The sequence below is a fragment of the Sorex fumeus genome, unplaced genomic scaffold, assembly GCF_029834395.1.
Source record: "Sorex fumeus unplaced genomic scaffold, SorFum_2.1 ptg000122l, whole genome shotgun sequence".
NCBI classification, from domain to species: Eukaryota; Metazoa; Chordata; class Mammalia; order Eulipotyphla; family Soricidae; genus Sorex; species Sorex fumeus.
In genome coordinates this window covers 19747489-19766797 of record NW_026606179.1, presented here as the reverse complement: position 1 = coordinate 19766797, position 19309 = coordinate 19747489, and the positions used below count along the sequence as shown (strand labels likewise).

Sequence of the window (19309 nt, the reverse complement as noted above, 5' to 3'; positions counted from 1 at the left end):
AATGAAAATCCTAGTCCCTGCTTCCCTGAGCTGGTAAAAAGATTGAAATAGCACTATCCAGGGCTGGAGCGATAGGACAGCGGGTAGGGCATTTGCCTTGCACAAGGTTGACTTGGGTTCAAATCCCAGCATCTCATATGGTCCCCTGAGCACCGCCAGGAGTAATTCCTGAGTGCAGACCCAGGAGTAACCCCTGAGCATCGCCGGGATTGACCCCAAAACAAAAAACAAAACAAAAAAAATAGCACTGTCCTCTCCCGTTGTTCATCAATTTGCTCGAGCTGGCGCCAGTAACATCTCCATTGTGAGACTTGTTACTGTTTTTGTCATATCAGATATGCCACGGGGAGCTTGCCAGGCTCTGCTGTGTGGGAGGGATACTCTTAGTAGTTTGCCAGGCTCTCCGAGAGGGACAGAGGAATCGAACCCGGGTCGACCTTGTGCAAGGCAAATGCCCTACCTGCTGTGCTGTCGCTCCAGCCCAAAAAGGAAAAAAAAAGATTAAAATAACAACATATATGAAAATCTCAGATTGGGCTAAGGCAGATGGGGAGAGCCATAGGAGTTTGTCATCAATTAACACTGGGATTTGGTTTCATTTTGATTTGGGGGGGGGGTAGGGGCACATCCAACAGTGCTCAGAGTTTATTCTTGGCTTTGTGCTCATGGATCACTCGTGGGAACCACATGGGGTGCTGGGGATCAAATCCAAGTTGGCCATGTGCAAGGTAAGTGTCCTGCCTGGAGTACTTTTGCTCTGGTCCCAGACTTGGCTTCATTTTAGGATAGATACACATCTCTTGAAGGTTAATATTTGGCCCTGGAGCTGAGGGCTTATATCTCCCACTCGTTTGCATCCCCAAGAGAATGAGAGTAGTCTCTTTCTGATGGGCCTTAGCACAGATCTCAGGGAACACTGATTAGCCCATTCTGGATACACCCCCAGACCTGAGCCAATCTCTTTTTCCATTTGTTGTTTTGTTTTGGGGCCACATTTGGAGGCATTCAAAAAATCACTCCTGGTGGGTCCGGAGGACCATATGGGATGCTGGGGATGGAGCATGGGTCAGCCATGTGCAAAGCAAGCGTCCTACCCACTGTATTGTTGCTCAGGCCCCTGAGCTAATTCCTGAGCAGTGTGTGTGTGTATGTGTGTGTGTGTGTGTGTGTGTGTGTGTTTGTGTGTGTGTAAGAGGGAGAGAGAGAGAGAAAGCTAGAGAGAGAGAGTGAGAGAGAGGAGAGAGAGAAAGAGCTCAGTCCTGGGAATCCCAAAGACTAAGAGCATGGGGACACTCGGAGAGCTGGTGTGAGGTGGTGCCTGCTGGGCTGGGAAGGGCCTGAGTGTGGACCCGGCCTGCTCGACAGATGGCCACGTCACCTTCGAGCTGATCCCCAGGCAGAATTCCGTGTGTGAGATCATACAAGGTACCTGGGTGTTGGGGAATAGCGATCGGCGGGGAGAGTTAGTGGGGAGGCAGCAGTCACAGAGAGAGGAAATGGGTGATGGAGCAGGGTTGGCACCCTGGTGCTGCACCAAGCTCCCACTTCCTGCCCAGCCTTCGGCTGCTCCATCACCTGGGCCGTCTACAGCTCAGATGACTACATCATGCTCCTGCTGGTTGAGATTCCAAACCGCAATTCCAGAAATTCTTTCCAGGTGGTCAGCTACAATCTAGGTAACTGGGGGACCATGGCGGGTAGAGATGGGGCTGGACTTGGGGAGAGGGGTGGGGGCAGGAGCCCTGGTTGTGTACAGCAAGCAGACAGGATGCTCCTGAGTGGGAGGGGGGCGGGCTGTGAGGATGAAGGGGGGGTGGGTAGCGCAGAGGTTTGGTGAGCAGAATTGTGAGGTAGGCTACACCTGAGCTCAGCAGGCTCAGGGCTGTGGCACTCAGTAGACCAGGGCTTCTAGGACAGAGGCACCTGCTGACCTGAGTTCGATCCCGGGCACCCCATATGGTCCCCTGAGCACCACCAGCTGTGATAGCTGAGAGCCAGGAATAAGCCCTGAGCACTGCTGAGGGGGGGGCGTGAAACAACACGTAGAACAGGGGCTGGGCTGGGGCTGCAGAAGACAGCTGCACAGGCGTACACTGCTCTCTGCTGCCAAAGTGGAAGAGGTACATCCTACACTACCCGGGTGGTAGCCTTTAGGAGGCCCCGGGAAGAACTCTGGCCTAACTGGAGAGACTGGGGAGACTGGGAGATCGGGGAGGCTTGGGATGGGCACCGGGTAGGGCTTGAGGGCTGACTCTCAAGAGCTTTGGCTTTGCCCTGCCACTGCAGTCAACAATGACCTGACCGTCATCTGCAACATCCCAGAGTTCATCCCTGATGGTAAGGAAGAAAGGCAGAGGGGGCCCCTGCAGGGAACGGGGTCAGGAGGGCCTCCCTGCCAGAACCTCCCAGCCGGCTTTGCCTCTGTCCATGGCCAGCGGGGCACCAGGAGTTCTTGGTGATCTTTGGGGACATATCTTACACCACCGTCCCGATGATTCCCACGGGCATGTTCTACAACCCCTACAACAACCTTCTCTTCATCTGGGGCAACTTCCTGATGCAGAGGTGGGTGCCTCTCCCTGTGGCCTTTCTGGGCCCCCTAGGTGGGTGTCCTCTCTGAAGGCACCCATTTTCAGGGGATGCCCATCTCCAGAGGTTACCCCGGAGTATGATGGGGGGAAACTGGCCTGGAGGGGACAAACAGGAGCAGCTGGGAAGTCTGGTGTGTTGAAGTAGCATGAGCCGCCTTTTCAGTGAGGAAGTCACCACCTATGGGGGGAGAGGCAGGTGCCATGGGGGTTGTGGAGGACCCCTGAGCCAAATCCAGAGGCTGGGGGTGAACGTCCAGGTGCATTGGGTGTGCTTGTCAAGGTGGGTAAGTTCCCAGGGGGTCTGGAACTGAAACCAGGGGACCAGGCTTCCTCTGCATGAGGTCCCAAGGCTAGAGAAGAAGTGAGCCCAAGGTCAGGGATGGCAGACCCCTGGTCAGGGCGCCCAGCACCCCCTCCCCATCTCTGTCCATTCAGCTTTAACAGTGAGAGCTTCATCTACTTGACCGACTTCCCCAAGGAGCTGTCCATCAAATACGTGCTGAACTCCTTCCACGGGGACATGGTTCTTGTCACAGAGAACGAGGAGGTAGGCTTCCCTGCCCCCCTCAGCCTGCCCCCAGCCCCCTGGGGCCTCCTTTCCCTCCCAGCCATGCCCCTGGGGGTAGAGGTGCCTCCCCAGGGATCCTGGGGGAAGGCAGCAGCAGCAACTTCATCTTGAGATGAACCCCAGAACTCAAAGGAGTTTTCCAAAGGCCTGCAAGCGGGGTGCATGCTGAGCATTTGTAAAGGAGGGGCTCACTGAGGGCTGGGCTTCATTTCCTCCTGGGGACACTTCTTGCTCCCTGTGTCCCAGGCTTCGAAGAGGAAAGCACCCCTCCCAGTCCAGTCTCTCCCAGACACCAGAGGAAGGTGTCCCCCAGTGTCTGGGGAGGGGGCATCCCGGAAGCTGGCAGCAACTCGGGAGAGTTGTGTGTGAGAGTTGTGTGCCTCGAGCATTTAACTTCAATGCAGAGGTGGGAGCTGAGTGCAAGGCAAAGCTGGGACACTGAGAGATGCCAAGAAAGGGGGATTGGCCTTAGGACACGCCCCTCCCCCCAGCCTTGGGGAGTGGCTGTGTCCTTAAGGCTCATACCTTACAGCTGATAGAAATTCCCCCAGACTGGAATGAGTCGTTGATGAGGCTCAGCTGGTTATACTGAGCAGGGGAGAGGCAGGCTCAGTGTCCCTATGACCCTCATACACAGCCCTGGCTGTCGCATCCCCAGATCTGGTTCCACAAGGAGGAAAGCTACCGGATATACAGGCTGTTCCCATCCAGGGGTTGGGAGGTGTTTGTGAGCCTGCAAATGATGCAGCATTCCACTTCCTACGGCCATAAAGAGACCATGCTCACCCTCTTCTATGAAGACAGGAATCTGTACCAGGTGCTGGCTGGAGGGCCATAGGGAGGCCTGGGAAGCCCGGGGTTGTGAGCTGACACCAAGCCTTCACCTGGCCCTCTCGGGCAGCTAGTGTATTTGGAGAGTCATCAGGAGAGCCGACTGGTCAAGAGGTTGTTGCCTGTGGAGGAGCTCCTTGCATACCAGCAATCCAGCAACTACTACGACCTGCATGATAAAAGGTAAGGTGGGGTGAGGGGCCACTGAGTCCCAAGCACTGCCTGGGAGGCTGCTGCTAGGCTGGGAGAACTTAGGGCCTCTGGAAGCTCAAAAGGAGAGGCCTTCCCTAGCTCAGGAGAGTGCAACAGGGAGGGCTGCCAGGAGGAAGAGGTGTTGGTGGCTGAGAAGGGAACAAAAGAAAAGGGCAGGTGAAAAGACAAGGAGGGATTCCAGAGCGGGAATCCCCACATACAAAGTCATCCCCCAAAGGAAAAGAAACTGGATGTTTAAGAGCGGAAAGCCAGCCTCTGCAGATATGGGTACTGGTGGTCGACAAGGTCTGCCTGGGAGGGAAAAGGGTTTCCTCTTGAGGGTCCTGGGGAACCACGAAGGGGATAAGGGGCAGGCCAGGCATCACTGTGTTTCAGTGTGCTCCTCCTGCAGAGGGGGCTTCCAGGTGGGCCCCGGTGGGGCAAGAGCAAGGGTGGTGGAAGGTTGCTTAGGAGGTTGGAGTAGGGGAGAGGGAAGGTTGGACCAAGGCCGGGGTTCTGGTCCAGGCCACAAAGGCTCCGAGGCTGAGACTGGGAGGAAGGCTGGTGTCGGTCCAGGTGTCAGGGTAGGATGCAGGTTGCTCCAGGTAGGGCTGCTGGAAGAAAGCAAGGAGGAGTCAGCTGCACCACCGACCCCACCCCTCTCCCCTTCCAGGAACCGCCTGGTGCTCACCGTCACCAGCCGCTGCTCATTCACGGAAATGAATCTGCGTAACCTGCCCACCCCGCAGATCTATTCACGCCAGGAGCACTACCGGGCACTGCCGCCCATCTCCCCGGACCTGTCAGGTTTCCATCTCCAGGACTCGCTGACCGTTTACCAAGGCCTTATCTATTACCTCCTCTGGCTGCATTCCAAGTACAACAAGGTGGGTGTACATGGACCGGTGGCTGGGGCTGGCAGTGGGGGGGCCTCTCTGAGTGGGGGCTGGGCAGGTCCAAAGACCAGGCTTCATAGTGGGGACCGGAAGGACAATGGTGGAGGGTAGAAGAGAATGGGCTTGGGACTGGAGCTATAGAACAGCAGGTAGGGCATTTGCTTTGCACACAGCCAACCTGGGTTCAATCCCCACCATCCTTCATATGGTCCCCCGAGCACCACCAGTAGTAATTCCTGAGTGAAGAGCCAGAAGTAATCCTGTGCATTGCTGGGTGTGACCCAAAACCAAACAAACAAAAGAATAGAATAGAGTCATCTTTAGATGCTGAGGCCAAAGCGGGGCTAGTGGAGGGGGCAAGGCTGGAGACAGGACTTGGCCATCTCTTAGAGACGACTTTGGGTTACAGCTGTTTCTGAAGGGTCTGTATCTTTTACTTTAGGGAAGGGGCCAGATGGAGGTTAGGAAGGGGTCGGGGGGCTCCTGGGGTGGCCCTCCACTTCTCACGGTGCTGGCATTTGGGTGATCCCTACAGCCCTACGCAGACCCAGTGCATGACCCTACCTGGCGCTGGTGGAAGAAGAGACAACAGGACCAGGTGTGTGTGGAAGCTTGGGAATGTGTGTGAGTGTGTGCTGTGTGCGTATGCACATGTGCATGTGTGTGCGCGTGGGGGAGGGTGGTACGTACTCACAGTCCCTCTGGCTGACTTTGCCTGGCACATCTTTGCCTGGCGCATCTCAACCCCCAGGATTATTACTTCTACTTATCGAGCAACAGGAAGAATATGGAAAAGATTCACCTGGACCCATGGACCTATGAGAAGATCTACAACCTCGAAGCCAACCACAACCTGCCTGGGCACATCTTCTTGGACAGGGGCAACAAATACACCTTCACCATCTACCTGACCCTGCATACATACTTCAACTTTAAGAACGAGGTGTGCTACCCGAGACACAAGAACAACCTCAGGAACCTGGAGCTGACAGTGAAGCTCCCTGACTATGGCTGCACTGATGTGCAGGTGACCAAGACTATTGTTTTAAGACACAGAGCAGTGCTTTTCTCGGTGAGACCTGGCAGGGAGCTGTCGGGGTGGATCTGAACGGTCACTGCACCCTCGGGCAGGACTGTTGACCATGTCCTTCCTGCCGTACCTCCAGATCACGATCAGTGACCTGGGCATGTGCTCTGACCAGGGCATTAGCGGACACCATCTCATGATGTCCTCTATGATGCTGAAGGTACACTCCAAGGGGCCAGTAGGGGAGCACAGGGGGCCTGGAGGGAGGCAGGCCCCAGGGGAGTCCTCTCATCCTGTGCTCCTCCCGCCAGGTGTTGAGCTTCAACCAAGATTGCATCCAGAGCAAGGTCCTCAGTCCACACTTACAAGCAAGTCTTGGCCCTTCATTTGTGGGCATCTGTGCAGGGTGGGAAGGACTGGTCCCCACTTGTGCCATCTTCTCTTGCCTTCTCCTTCCCAGCTGCTCAGCCACTTGAGTCTTGCTTCCCTTTCAGGTAGTGTAGCTTGCACAGCAGCACGTAGCTCCTGTCTGATAGTTCTCTGCAGGGAGAAGGAAAGGGTGGGCAGGCCTTGTTTGTCTAGTGGGCACCGAGGGCGTCCTGGGGCTCAGGCTGGCTCTTCTCCCCCATGTTGTTCTTCGATTGCTGACTTTTCTGGATCTTTGAGGCCACCCTCGCTTGCACATACAATCTCCCCTTTGCACAGAGGCAGGCATCCAGGCTCAGAAAGGTGCAAAGATCTGTTCAGGAATGCAGGGAGTTAGGAACTGGGAGAGCAAGGCCCACCCCCATTGGCTGGCTCGTACCCACTATTTTTTTTTCTTTAAAAATTTTTGAGGGGCTGGAGTGATAGCACAGCAGGTAGGGCATTTGCCTTGCATGCAGCCGACCCGGGTTTAATTCCCAGCATCCCATATGGTCCCCACTAGGGGTAATTCTTGAGTGCATGAGCCAGGAGTAACTCCTGAGCATCACTGGTTGTGACCCAAAAAGCAAAAAAAAGGAAAGAAAATATTTTAAATTTGGGGCAGGAGCAATCGCACAGTGGGAGGTGTTTGCCTTGCATATGACTGACCCGAGTTCAGTCTCCGGCATTCCATATGGTCCCCCAAGCACCTCCAGGAGTAATTCCTGAGTGCAGAGCCAGGAATTAGAATCAATTAGAATTAGCCCCTCTCAGAATCGATCTCAAGATAGGCTTCTGGGTGAGGAGAGTGAGGATCAAGGAGACAGAATGGAAATAGTGTCACTTCCTGCATTCTTAATTCATTCATTAATTAATTGATTTGGTTTTGGGGCCACACCTGATGATGCTCAGGGGTTATTCCTGATTCTACACTCAGGAATCATTTCTGTTGGTGCGTGGGGAACCATATGGGATGTGGGAAATTGAAACTAGGTTGGCTGAGTGCAAGGCAAGCACCCTCCCTGCTATACTGTCGGTCCAGCCCCTTATCCCATTTTTATGAAATGCCTCTTACATGGTAGCCAGACACTTGATACTAGAGTTACAGCCATGACGGCAACCCACAGACCCGTCCAGGGAGGTGACTGTTCCCAGGGGAGGAGGCAGCCATGGCATGGAAATGACCCCAAAGATGGAAATTTCTTCACCCCGTCTCCAGAGGTTAGAGGTCCGAGTCTAGGCTTGGTTGCCACTGGCTGCTGTGATGGGGAGTCTGTCCCTTGCCTCATGCCTCTCTCCTGGCTTTTGCAGGCTGCTGATAGCTCTTGGCTTGTTGCCACCCCACTCTTCTCTTTGTGTCTCTCCAAGCGCTTCTCTTACATGCTTGTCCAGATTCCTCTCCGAGGTCGGGACATAGGTGATTCCCTCACCCTAGTTTCGACTTGCTCATATATCAACGAAGAACCCCGTTTATTCACACTGACTGATTCCATGCAGTTAGAACTAGGCCTTCAGCATAGATGTTTGGGGAAGCATAACTCAACCGCCAGGAAAGAATCACAGTGTGCCAAGTAAATAGACATGATAATGTGTGTTAAGAACTGATGAGTGCTAAAGAAAAAATAAGCAAAACCAGGGGCACTAGGGATGTTTGTGTTTTTCATAGTGTGGTCCAGGGAAGACATGGCCAAGAGGAAAACTCTCCCCCACCCACCCATCTACCCACCCAGGATGGGAGTGGGGAGGAGTGTTGGAGATTGAACCTAGGGTCTCACATACATGCTTTGCACCAAGCCATATCCCTGGCCTCCAAGTGGGAAATATTTGAGCAAAGACTTGAGTGAAGGGAAGGAGTGAGCCCCTGTGCTTATGTGCAAAAAGGCATGGCAGCAGGAGGGACAGGGGGCAGGCAGTTCTAGAGGTAGAAGTAAGTTTCACATGTCAGGCTGAAGGGAAGTGAGCGTATGTGGCCAAGCTAGGCTGAGTGGGAGGGAGGGGGAGAGAGATGAGGTCAAAACCAGGTTGGGCAGATGCAATGTGGGCAAGTTGGCACCAGAGGAGGCATGAGTTTCTTTTTTTTTTTTTAATAATTTATTTCTTTATTGAATCACTGTGGGAAAAGTTACAGAGCTTTCGGGTTTAGGTCTCAGTCATGTAAGTATCAAACACATTTCCCTTTACCAATACTTATTTTTAACCGTGAACCCCAATAGAACCCCACATCCCACCCCTCCCAATTCCTGTGTGGCAGATGAGTTCTAGTTAATACTCTATCTACTTTGACTAGATACATTGTTTCGATAGAAGATGCACAATTATTGTTTAGAGTTTATGACCCCCCCCCCAATCAGATATGCTGAAACAGCGTTGTGAAATGATTTGGGCATGAGTTTCTTCAGGGGTGTAGCTAAGACCCCTCCATCCAGAAGTTAGTGTGGGTGAGGTCACAGGGGAGAAAAGGTGTGTTGAGTCCAGTACAGTCTTAGGGTACCAGGAGGAGCACTGTTTGTGGGGAAGTTTTGGGGATGCGTGGGTGGTCTGGGGCTGTGACTTGACCCCAACTTCTGGGATGGGACACAAATTCCATCCCCACTGCATGGATCCTAGAATGGGGTTAGCCATGTGACCCCAGATTTGCACCAGGCTGGGCATCACCACAGCACCGTTGAGGGTCCGTCTTTATAATCAGGGTGGTAGGCAAAATAGCGCTTGGCCCAGGGCAGACTATACACTCAAATCTGGAATTAGCCTCTGAATATAAAGGGAGGTGGGTACTTGGGGTTTCACAGTCTCTCTCAAACTGTGAGGGACAGACCGCACATGGAGGGGTGGCAGGAAGGAAGCAAGGTCAGGCATGACAAGGGAAGCAGAAGAGTTGAGAGACATAGGAGAGAGTGGCCTGTGACAAAAGGGTGAGAATGAGAGTTCCAGGATGAAGACAACCCCTCTAGCCAGAATGTGAAGGAATGAGTCACTGTGAATCGAGAGAAGAGTGGAGAAGGGATTGGACTGGATACGCCCATTAGCTGCCCTCCCTGCATTTAGGGGCTGCTGGATTTTTTTTTTTTTTGGCCATTTGGGTCACACAGCAGGAATTACCCCTGGTGGTGCTCAGGGGACCATATGGGATGCCAGGAATTGAACCCAGGTCAGCCATGTGCCAGGCAAATTCCTTCCCCGCCATACTATCACTCCAGCCCTGGGTGCCAGATCTTTGATCTGAGCTGAAATAGGGGGTGGGGCATGGGGTGCCTGGTCTGACCACTGAGCCCTCTCCACAGTCACCATCAGGCCTAAATCATGTGACTGACCATGGAGATAAACTTCAGGCACTTCTCCCTAAAATGAACCAGGTGTTTCATTCTCTAGATCATGTCATGGGGGTGAGGGATAGGATCTTTCCAAACCCTGTTTTGGGGAGTAGGGGATTTGGACCACACCCAGCAGTGCTCAGGGCCTGCTTCTGGCTCTAAACTCATGGCAGTGAGGGGATTGAACCCATGTGGTTTAACCCTTGTACTGTTCCTCCAGCCCCTATCATTTCCTATTTTTTTGGAGGTGGCCACACCCAGTGTGCTCAGGCCTTACTTCTGGCTCTGCACTTAGGAATCACTCCAGGCGGGGCTCAGGGGACTGTACGGGGTGCCAGGGATCGAACCCAGGCCAGCTGCTTGCAAAGCAAATCCCCTTCCTGTTTTACTCATTATAGCCCATGAACCCCCAGGTAATGTTATTTGAGAATTCAGGCCTGACTGCAGCCCTCTGGCCTCTCCAGAACATGGGTGCCAGTGGGTTTTCACATGTTACTCTGGAGGCAGCTGAAGGGCCAATTCCATTCTGACTCCTATCTACCACTGACTCCCTGTGTGACTATAGAGAGACTTTATTTATGTATTTATGTATTTATTTATTTTGCTTTTGGGGTCACACTGGGATATGCTCAGGGGTTACTCCTGGCTCTGTATTTAGGAATCGCTCCTGGTGTTGCTCGGAGGACCATATGGGATGCTGGGAATTGAACCCGGATTGGCCGTGTGCAAGGAAAACGCCCTACCCACTGTGCTATGGCTCCAGCCCCCCCCCCCATTTTTTTTTGCTTATATAGCACAGCGGTAGGGCGTTTGCCTTGCACGCAGCCAACATGGCCGACCTGAGTTCGATTCCTCCGCCCCTCTCGGAGAGCCCGGCAAGCTACCGAGAGTATCTCGCCCGCACGGCAGAGCCTGGCAAGCTCCCCGTGACGTATTCGATATGCCAAACACAGTAACAACAAAGTCTCCAATGGAGACGTTACTGGGCCCGCTCGAGCAAATCGACGAACAACGGGAGGGCCTTTACCTTTACCTTTTATAGAGAGACTTTAGAAGTGGGCCTCACTTTGGCCATCTCTAAAATGGAGACTGGGAGGGGCCAGAGCCATAGTGCAGCGGGGAGGGTGCTTACCTTGCACGTGGCTGACCCAGGTTCAATTCCCTGCATCCCATATGGTCCCCTGAGCACTGCTAGGAGTGATTCTCGAGTGCAGAGCCAGGAGTAACCCCTGTGCATCGCCGAGTGTGACCTAGAAAAAAGCCTCTTCTGAACACAGCTCCACTTTCCACCTCGTCTCTTCCTATGCTCCCTTCACCCAGCAGTTGTGACCCCCCCCCACTTTTTGGGGGAAGGGCACACCCAGAAGTACTCTGGGTTTACTTCTGGTTCTGAACTCAGGGATCACTCCTAATGGGACAGGGAGACCTTACGTGATGCTGGGGATCAAACCCAATCAGCCGTGTGCCAGGCAAGCGCCCTACCAGCTGTCCTGTCTTTCCAGCCCCGGTCCCTAAGCCTTGTGCCATGGCCACCCCCTCCAATTGATGTGATTTTCACCTGTGGTTCCTTTGGGAGTACCCAAAGGGCCATCTGAGCCCAGACTGAGAAATGCTGCTGTAGAGACTAATGGGTTTGAACATGGAAAGCCCTGAGAAGCCCTTCCCAGGGCCTTTATACAGCAGAGGTTGCTTAAGTGTTGGCAGTTTTCCAAATACTTTTGTTGATATTTTAGGTTGCACCCACCAGTGCTCAGGGCTCATTCCTGGTTCCTGGGCTCAGGGCTCTTTCCTGCAGGGACTCAGGTGCCAGGGATTAAACCGGGGTCAGCCACAGGCAAGGCAGGTACCTAAAGTGTGCTGCCTCTCTGCACCCCTCCCCCCAGCCCTGTCTCCAGTGGACTTGAGACCCTCCAGTCCCCAGTGACAAGGGTGAGCAAGCAGGGCAGAATCAGGGAGGAGCGTGAGAAAGCAGGTGTCCTCCTTGCTTGAGGCTTGCCTCCTTCTCCACAGAGAAACCTGATGATGCTAGTGTACCTGGGCTGCCCACCCGGCAAGCGCCTAGCCTTTGACATCACCTACACGCTGCAGTACAACATGAAGAAGAACAGGCACTACTTCGACTGTGTGAACGAAGACCCCGAGATGCCCTGTTTCCTCTTCCGGGACAGTGCGTGCCCCTGTGGCCCCCAGCAGCAGGACCCTCTCCCCTCCCCTCCACACCTTCCGCTCTCCTTCCTTTTGTGGGCTTTTTTTTTTTTTTTGCTTTTTGGGTCACACCTGGCAATGCACAGGGGTTACTCCTGGCTCTGCACTCAGGAGTTACTCCTGGTGGTGCTCAGGGGAGCATATGGGATGCTGGGAATTGAACCCGGGTCGACCGCGTGCAAGGCAAATGCCCTGCCCACTGTACTATCTCTCCAGCCCCTTTGTGGGCTGTTCTAATACCTCTGTACCCCCACCCCACCCTGCCGCAGCCTTCTACCCCTTCTTCTTAATCCAAGACTTGGTGACAGGAGAGTCTGGCAAGTTTAAAGGCAGGTAAGGATGTGGCAAGCAGGGCGGTAAGGAGCAGGTTGCAGAGCAGGAGAGGAGATGGCTGAGAACGGGCTTCCTCAGCGCCTCTGACCCCCCACAGCTACATCCTGAAGGTGGTGGGCGGTGGGCCCACCATGGACACCATCCGGGAATACAGCGAGGTGGAAATCATCCGCTATAACAGCCCTCTGGACAAGTAATCTTTGAGGGGCGGGATGCAGCCTCCATCCTCCTGGGTTTACCTGCCTCGGGCCTCCCCTGCTGCCCTCCTCCCCCCCCCCAGGTCCCCCCCCAGCTCCCCCGCCCGATCTCCCACATCTGCCCTTGCTTGCTTGGTTCTACAGATCCAGAAGCCTCATCTGGATCGCTGTTAAGAAGAGCAGTGAGCCCTTGTTCTTTACAATCATGTCTGATGAGAACCCTGGCATAGAGTGAGTAAGGGGTCAGGCTGCCAGCCTCCTATGTTCCTTCTGTTGATCTCCAGGTGATATGCTGCCTGTCACAAGCTGACTGTTGACTGATGGGCAGTGCTGGTCTTTTTTTTTTTTTTGCTTTTTGGGTCAAACCCGGCAATGCACAGGGGTTACTCTTGGCTCTGCACTCAGGAATTACCCCCGGTGGTGCTCAGAGGACCATATGGGATGCTGGGAATCGAACCTGGGTCAGCCGCGTGCAAGGCAAACATCCCACCTGCTGTGCTATCACTCCAGCCCAGTGCTGGTCTTTTACTGTCCCTTCCTCCTCTTCCTCCTCTTTCTTCCCCTCTTCTCCCCTCTTTCTCCTTCCCTACCCTCCCTCCTCTCCCCTCTCCCCCTCTTCCCTTTCCTCTTCCCCTCCTCTTCCCCTCTTTCCCCTCCTTCCCCCCTCCCCCCTCTCTCCCTTCTCTTTCTCCTCTTTTTTTGTGGTGCCAGAACCTCACCAGCAAGTCAAGTGCTCTCCCCTGGAGCTCTACCCTGAGTTTATTTATTGGCTTTTTGGGGTCATACTGGTGATGCACAGGGGTTACTCCACTCCTGGCTTTGCACTCAGGAATTACTCCTGGCAGTGCTGGGGGACTATATGGGATTCGGGGATCAAACCTGGATTGGTTGTGTGCAAGGCAAATGCCCTACCCACTGTACTGTAGCTCCAGCCCTTTCCCACGTTCTTTAGATGCCCCTTCATCCAGAAACACTCTCTAGAGGGGGCCTTTGGTTACCCTCCCTTGGCTCCCTTCCCTAATCTCACCCAGATTTCTCTCCCTGACCTTCCTGTCCCCAAATTTGACCCCTCAGGGCTTTCACTCTGTAGTGGGTTCTGTTACCCTCACAGGTCGGGTTCTGGACACACTCAGCATACTGTCGGTTGGCTGAGACCATGAATAGATGGTACTAATTCATGGCAGACACTGACTGATGTTTGAAGGGAGGTCCTGATGGGAAAGTAAAACAGTGGAGGAACAAGGGAGGATTTCTAAGGGTTCGAAAGCTAGGTTGCATTCAGCGGAAGGAAAAAAAATTGATGCCAGTAACACACGACTCACCGTGTCTCTCCTGCCTGCTCACTGAATGAATGGGTTAAGGGGAAGAGGGTTGGGCAGGTGGCACCAAGGGCTGGGGCACATGCAGAGCAGGTGGGGTCCTGAGGCTCAATCCCAGCACCAAGCTCGGAATAGCCCATGAGAGTTGTCACCCTCCCAAACCGAAAGCTATCTTGGAATGAGTTAAAAGGGAAGAATTGCTGGCAACAAAACTGGACCCCACCTTTCCTCAAGCTGCATTTGTAGAAGGAAGAAGCAAAGGCCAGGGTCAGAGAGGGCATACAGAGATGGGCACTCTACATTGTGGCTGTAGGCTCAGGGGTGGGCGGGTTCCTTGCTGAGGCAGGAGAAAATTGAATTGACAGCTTACGTGGGAAGGGATGACAAAGTGCTGGAAGAAGGTATGATGAACTTGCACCCCCAGAATCTGGGTTGGAGGGGGGGCTTAGGGACCAGCCCTCCTTTTGTTTGTTTGTTTGTTTTTTTTTTTGGTAGCACCCAGCGATGCACAGGGGTTACTCCTGGCTCTGCACTCAGGATTTACCCCTTGTGGTGCTCAGGGGACCATGGGATGCTGGGAATCGAACCGAGGTCTGCCGCTTGCAAGGCAAACGCCCTATCCGCTGTGCTATTGCTCCATCCCTGGCCTCCTGTTGAGTGATTGACCTTTGACCTCCCAGGTGGCTGTGTTTAGAGAACTCTCCCTGCTATGACATCACTCCCCAAGGTTTCTTCGCTCCCGATTTCTTTTTCAAGGTGTTGGTGAGCAATCGGTGAGCTAGGCTTGTAGTCCTGGTGGGGAGAGGGACTTGTGTGTGTGTGTGGGGGGGTGGTATAACCCTGAGTCCCCCTTTTCCACCAGAGGAGTAGACAACAGCACCTACTGTGATTACCAGCTCACCTTCTTGCTACACATCCATGGCTTCCCCATCAGTGCCAAGCGGACCCTCTCCATCTTCATGGAAAGTGTTTGACCAGGAGTGGCCCTGCCAACAGGGTGGGGTTCGAAACAGGAAGCCCCCCCACCCTGCTCCACTGAGGTCTGTCCCCAGCCTCCCTGACTGCTGGGTGCCTTCCACAGGTGTCAGCCATCATCTTTATCAGCCTGGTATTCCTCTACGTCATCTCCTACCTCATGGTGCCCTTGTTAATGAAGGGCTGCAACATGATTCGCTGGAAGATGAACACCCTCATGGTGTCTGAGTCCTACTATACCAACCCATCTTCATCCAGGATCCTCACTGTGTCTTCCAAATCTGTGTTCCCCACCCCTGCCAACTCCAGGGTCACCCCCCAGGTAACAGAGGAGAGTGAGGGCTAGCCCCTAAAGAAGTAGCTGAGTTGACCTCTGGCCTGTCCCAACCAAATGCCAGGTGCCCACCGCCTGCCTCATTTCTTGGGCCATCTTAGAAATGCAACTAGGCACCCCTTCCACGTCTCCCCCTCTCTCCCATTTTGCTTGAATTTTCACTTCTTTAGACCCAAATCAAAAGCTGAGGACTGGCTGGGGTTCCTTGTTAGGGGATGCATTAATTAGTTTGTACCACACAGCTACACATGCCTTTGAGCCAGCCATGTTCTTCTGTGCTACCTGGGAACTATGGAAACTTCTCTCTGTGTGTTTGACCAAGTGAGCCTTTCCCAAGGGTGCTCTCAGCCTCTCTACATGCGACTCACAATCCAGACCATTGCTGTGGCCTGCCGTTTAGATTGTTCAGTGCCCAGGTTTTGTACCAGTCATTAAATATTTTGAACGTCTATCTCTTTCAAGTTGTCTGCCTTCTGGAGGAAACTGGAGAAATTGAAGATTTCTTTTCCTTTATTGGTTGTTATTGCCAAGTAGCCAACATTACACTCTTTCCACTTGGGAAGAGTTCAGTTATGAGCTTTGTTAATCTAGACTTGGGGTGCAGTTTGATCTAGCAGTCTAACCGCCTAAAAACCAGTATGGAGGGTACTTGCCTTGCTTGTGGTTGACCTGGTTTTGATCCCTGGCACTGTGTATGGTCCCCTGAGCCCTAGCAGGAGTGATACCTGAGTACAGGTGTAAGTCCTGAGCATAGCCGGATGTGTCCTCCAACTCCAACAACAACAACAACAACAAAAGTTTCGTCTCTCTTGGGTTTTACTGTTGTTTTGGGTTTGGGCCAACCCAGGGGCAATGGTGTTCAGGGTTTACTCCTGACTCTGTGCTCATGGGTCACTCTTGACAGTGTGTCGGGTGCCGGGGATTAATCCAGCAAGCTCCCTAACTCAGCATATTTCATTTTAGAAGCTAGATATATTAAAATTGGGGACAAGAAACTCGAGTTCCTGCACATAACAATGGATACACACACTCTACAACAACCATTTTCAAGAGTCACGATTGGATGGACTCATCTGTGAAGCAGAAGTTAGCAGTCACTGGGGACTGGAGAGGTAGCTTGATGGGATGGGTATGTGATATGCATGAAAGAGACCAGGGTTTGAGTCCCACACTGCAAGGTCCCCTGGGCACCAAGTTAGATGTAGCTGTTGAGTGTCACTGGGTATGGCCGAAAATCAGAGCAAAAGAAAAAACAGTCTCTGAAAAGTGTGGGCATATTATACTCAATGTCTAATTGGCAACAACAAAATTATAAAACATAAAAGCAACAGAAAATTATGGCCTTTTTCTCATTCCCAGATGAGAGAAATGATTTGGTAGATACCATCCCTGAAAAAAACTAAACACTAGAATTAACATCTTTTTCTCTCTCTTTTTTTTCTTTTCCTTTTTGGGTCACACCTGGCAATGCACAAGGCTTACTCCTGGCTCTGCACTCAGGAATTACCCCTGGTGGTGCTCAGGGGACCATATGGAATGCTGGGACTCAAACCAGATGTACCAAGGTCAGCTGCGTACAAGGCAAATGCCTTACCCACTGTGCTATTGCTCTAGCCCCAACATCATCTTCTCTTTTGTTGGGAGGTCACACCTGTCTGTACGCAGGGCTCGCTCCTGGCTCTTTCTATACTCATGAATCACTCCTGGTGGTGCTTGGGGGAACTACAGGTGGTGACAGAGATTGAACTCTGGTGGGCAGTGTGCAAGGACAACACCCTACCTGCTTTCACATCTCTCTGGCCTCTGAGATACTTTCATTGTGGTGGAACTGTGACGTTGCAACTTTTTTGTTGGGTTGTTTCTCCTGACTCTGCCACACTCTGAAAACTGTTTCAGTCTAGTTGAAGTAGGTCACCAATTAACTGGTAAAATCTTATGATGGATCTTCACCATTTAACCGACATGGAGCCCCAGATCTCAGAATATGGGTTTCATATCAGCAGAATCCAAGGTAGCAACATCTGGATAGAGGTTTATAAAGAGCTAAAGGGGGTAATCCCAGTTCTTGGGATAACTCTTCTCATGCCTCAGAAAACTCATGAATAATCCTCTTCCTGCTTAACATACAGTCAGAACTCTAAAGAAGACTCAGTGTGACACTCCACAGAGAATTCATTGGGTCCTGTTCCTTTGCCTCCTTTTATTTGTTTTTAAAGTTTGGGCCACACCTGGCTGTTCTGGTCGGGCTTGCTTCTGGCTCTGAACTCAGGGATACTCTTGGGGGGATTAGAATGATCCTACATGGTACTGTGGGGTCAAACTTCAGTGGGCCATGGGTAAGGCAGGCACTCTACCTACTTTAGTATTATTAACAGTGGCACATACATGAAATCCATATATCAGCATGAGAGCCCTTACTGCTCTATCCATACTAAGGAGTATTATCCAACTAGGCTTTTCTGTTTGTGTATGTGTCAGATATATGCCAATTTATCTAGAGATATATATATATTTAGATATTTATTTTTTTGCTTTTTGGGTCACACCTGGCGATGCTCAGGGGTTATTACTGGCTCTGCACTCAGAAATTACTCCTGGCCGTACTTGGGGGACCATATGGGATGCCAGGCATAGAACTCAGGTCGGCTGCATGCAAGGCAAATACACTGCACTATCATTCAGGTCCTAGAGATATCTTTATTTATTTATTGCTTTTTTGGGTCACACCCAGCAATGCACAGGGGTTACTCCTGGCTTTGCGCTCAGGAATTACCCCTGGCGGTGCTCAGGGAACCATACGGGATGCTGGGAATCGAACCCGGGTCGGCTGCGTGCAAGGCAAACGCCCTACCCGCTGTGCTATTGCTCCAGCCCCTAGAGATATTTTTAATATATCTCTAAAAAGCATGTTGCTTTGGGAGCTGGAGAGAGAGCACAGCAGTTAAGGCCCTTACCTGGCACACTGGTTTATACTGGTTTAATTCCTGGCACCCCATATTGTCCCCCAAGCATCTCCAGGGCTGGCAGAGCCATGAATAAGCCCTGAGAACTGCTTGGTATGATCAAAACCACCCCCACTTAAAAAAAAATTCAGGGGCTGGAGGGATAGTACAGCAGGTAAGGTGCTTGCCTTGTAGGCAGCTGACCAGAGTTTGATCCCGGGCACCCCATATGGTTCCGTGAGACCACCAGAAGTGATTCCTGAATATAGAGACAGGAGTAACCCTGAGTGTTGCTGGGTGTGACCCAAACCCTTCCCTGCCCCCCCCCCAAGTTTTTAAGAAAATAAATATAGGGGCTGGAGAGATAATATAGCTGATAGGGAGTTGACCTTGCACACACTCAAACCAGGTTCCATCCGCGCATCCCATATGGTCCTCCAGCACTTCCAGAGAGCCAAGAGTAACCCCTGAGAATGAATGGGTGTGCCCCCGGCCCCCCTACCCCTGTCCCAGCGAATATGTACAGCATGAATCAGTTTTGGTGTTTTACACATCCAGTCATTGACTCATTCAATAAATTGAGTATCACGAGCTGGTGACATTCAAGTAAAGGAAACTAATAAAACTGCTCTGATAGAATTGAAATAGTTGAAAGTTAAGGAAAACTGAACTAGGCACACGTGTCTATATTGTGAACTAGGGAATCTTCCGCAGATATGTTGTATTCAAAGACACATCAGACGACTTTTGTAAAATGCGTGCTTATTAGCATAAGCAGGGGGAAAATGTGGAAGGATGCATCACAGACCAGCTACCAGTCCCCTGAAAGTTTACCCAGCCTCTCCAAGTCCTCTAAAAACGGAAAAGACGACACAGCTGTCCCAAAATCCCCACCACCGCCAACTCTACGCTTAAAACAAAAATTCCAACAGCCTTTATTGAATATGGAACCTCCAAAACACAGAAGCATAGCATCCGAACGCCCAGGTTGAAGTTAAAGCAGCCATATTAGCTAGGGGAAGCGCGGGAGGCGTCGCGAGTCCGACCATTTCCGATTGGGGCGGAAAAGAACTTCCTGTCGTCATTTGAGTGACAGCAGAGGCGGGGCTCGGGCGCCCGAGTTCTCTAACGGCCAAGTCCCGAGAGCACCGCCCCAAAGGGAGGGACCGCTCCCGGCGGTGGG

The 19309-nt window shown here is 52.3% G+C and overlaps 1 protein-coding gene across 1 annotated transcript in view; it reads left to right on the top strand.

Moving 5' to 3' along the window:
* Positions 1 to 15215, top strand: part of CATSPERG (cation channel sperm associated auxiliary subunit gamma) — a 30347-nt gene extending 15132 nt beyond the window's left edge. Inside the window, exons 9-28 of the mRNA XM_056136082.1 lie at positions 1366 to 1425; positions 1557 to 1676; positions 2287 to 2337; positions 2436 to 2565; positions 3027 to 3138; positions 3818 to 3976; positions 4061 to 4173; positions 4856 to 5069; positions 5614 to 5676; positions 5830 to 6150; positions 6245 to 6325; positions 6417 to 6511; positions 9324 to 9338; positions 11834 to 11988; positions 12296 to 12359; positions 12457 to 12552; positions 12701 to 12787; positions 14556 to 14648; positions 14738 to 14843; positions 14957 to 15215. Of these exons, the coding sequence (XP_055992057.1) occupies positions 1366 to 1425; positions 1557 to 1676; positions 2287 to 2337; positions 2436 to 2565; positions 3027 to 3138; positions 3818 to 3976; positions 4061 to 4173; positions 4856 to 5069; positions 5614 to 5676; positions 5830 to 6150; positions 6245 to 6325; positions 6417 to 6511; positions 9324 to 9338; positions 11834 to 11988; positions 12296 to 12359; positions 12457 to 12552; positions 12701 to 12787; positions 14556 to 14648; positions 14738 to 14843; positions 14957 to 15196 (2375 nt within the window). The 3' untranslated portion in view covers positions 15197 to 15215. The remainder of the gene's footprint in view (positions 1 to 1365; positions 1426 to 1556; positions 1677 to 2286; positions 2338 to 2435; positions 2566 to 3026; positions 3139 to 3817; positions 3977 to 4060; positions 4174 to 4855; positions 5070 to 5613; positions 5677 to 5829; positions 6151 to 6244; positions 6326 to 6416; positions 6512 to 9323; positions 9339 to 11833; positions 11989 to 12295; positions 12360 to 12456; positions 12553 to 12700; positions 12788 to 14555; positions 14649 to 14737; positions 14844 to 14956) is intronic.
* Positions 15216 to 19309: the final 4094 nt, after the last annotated feature.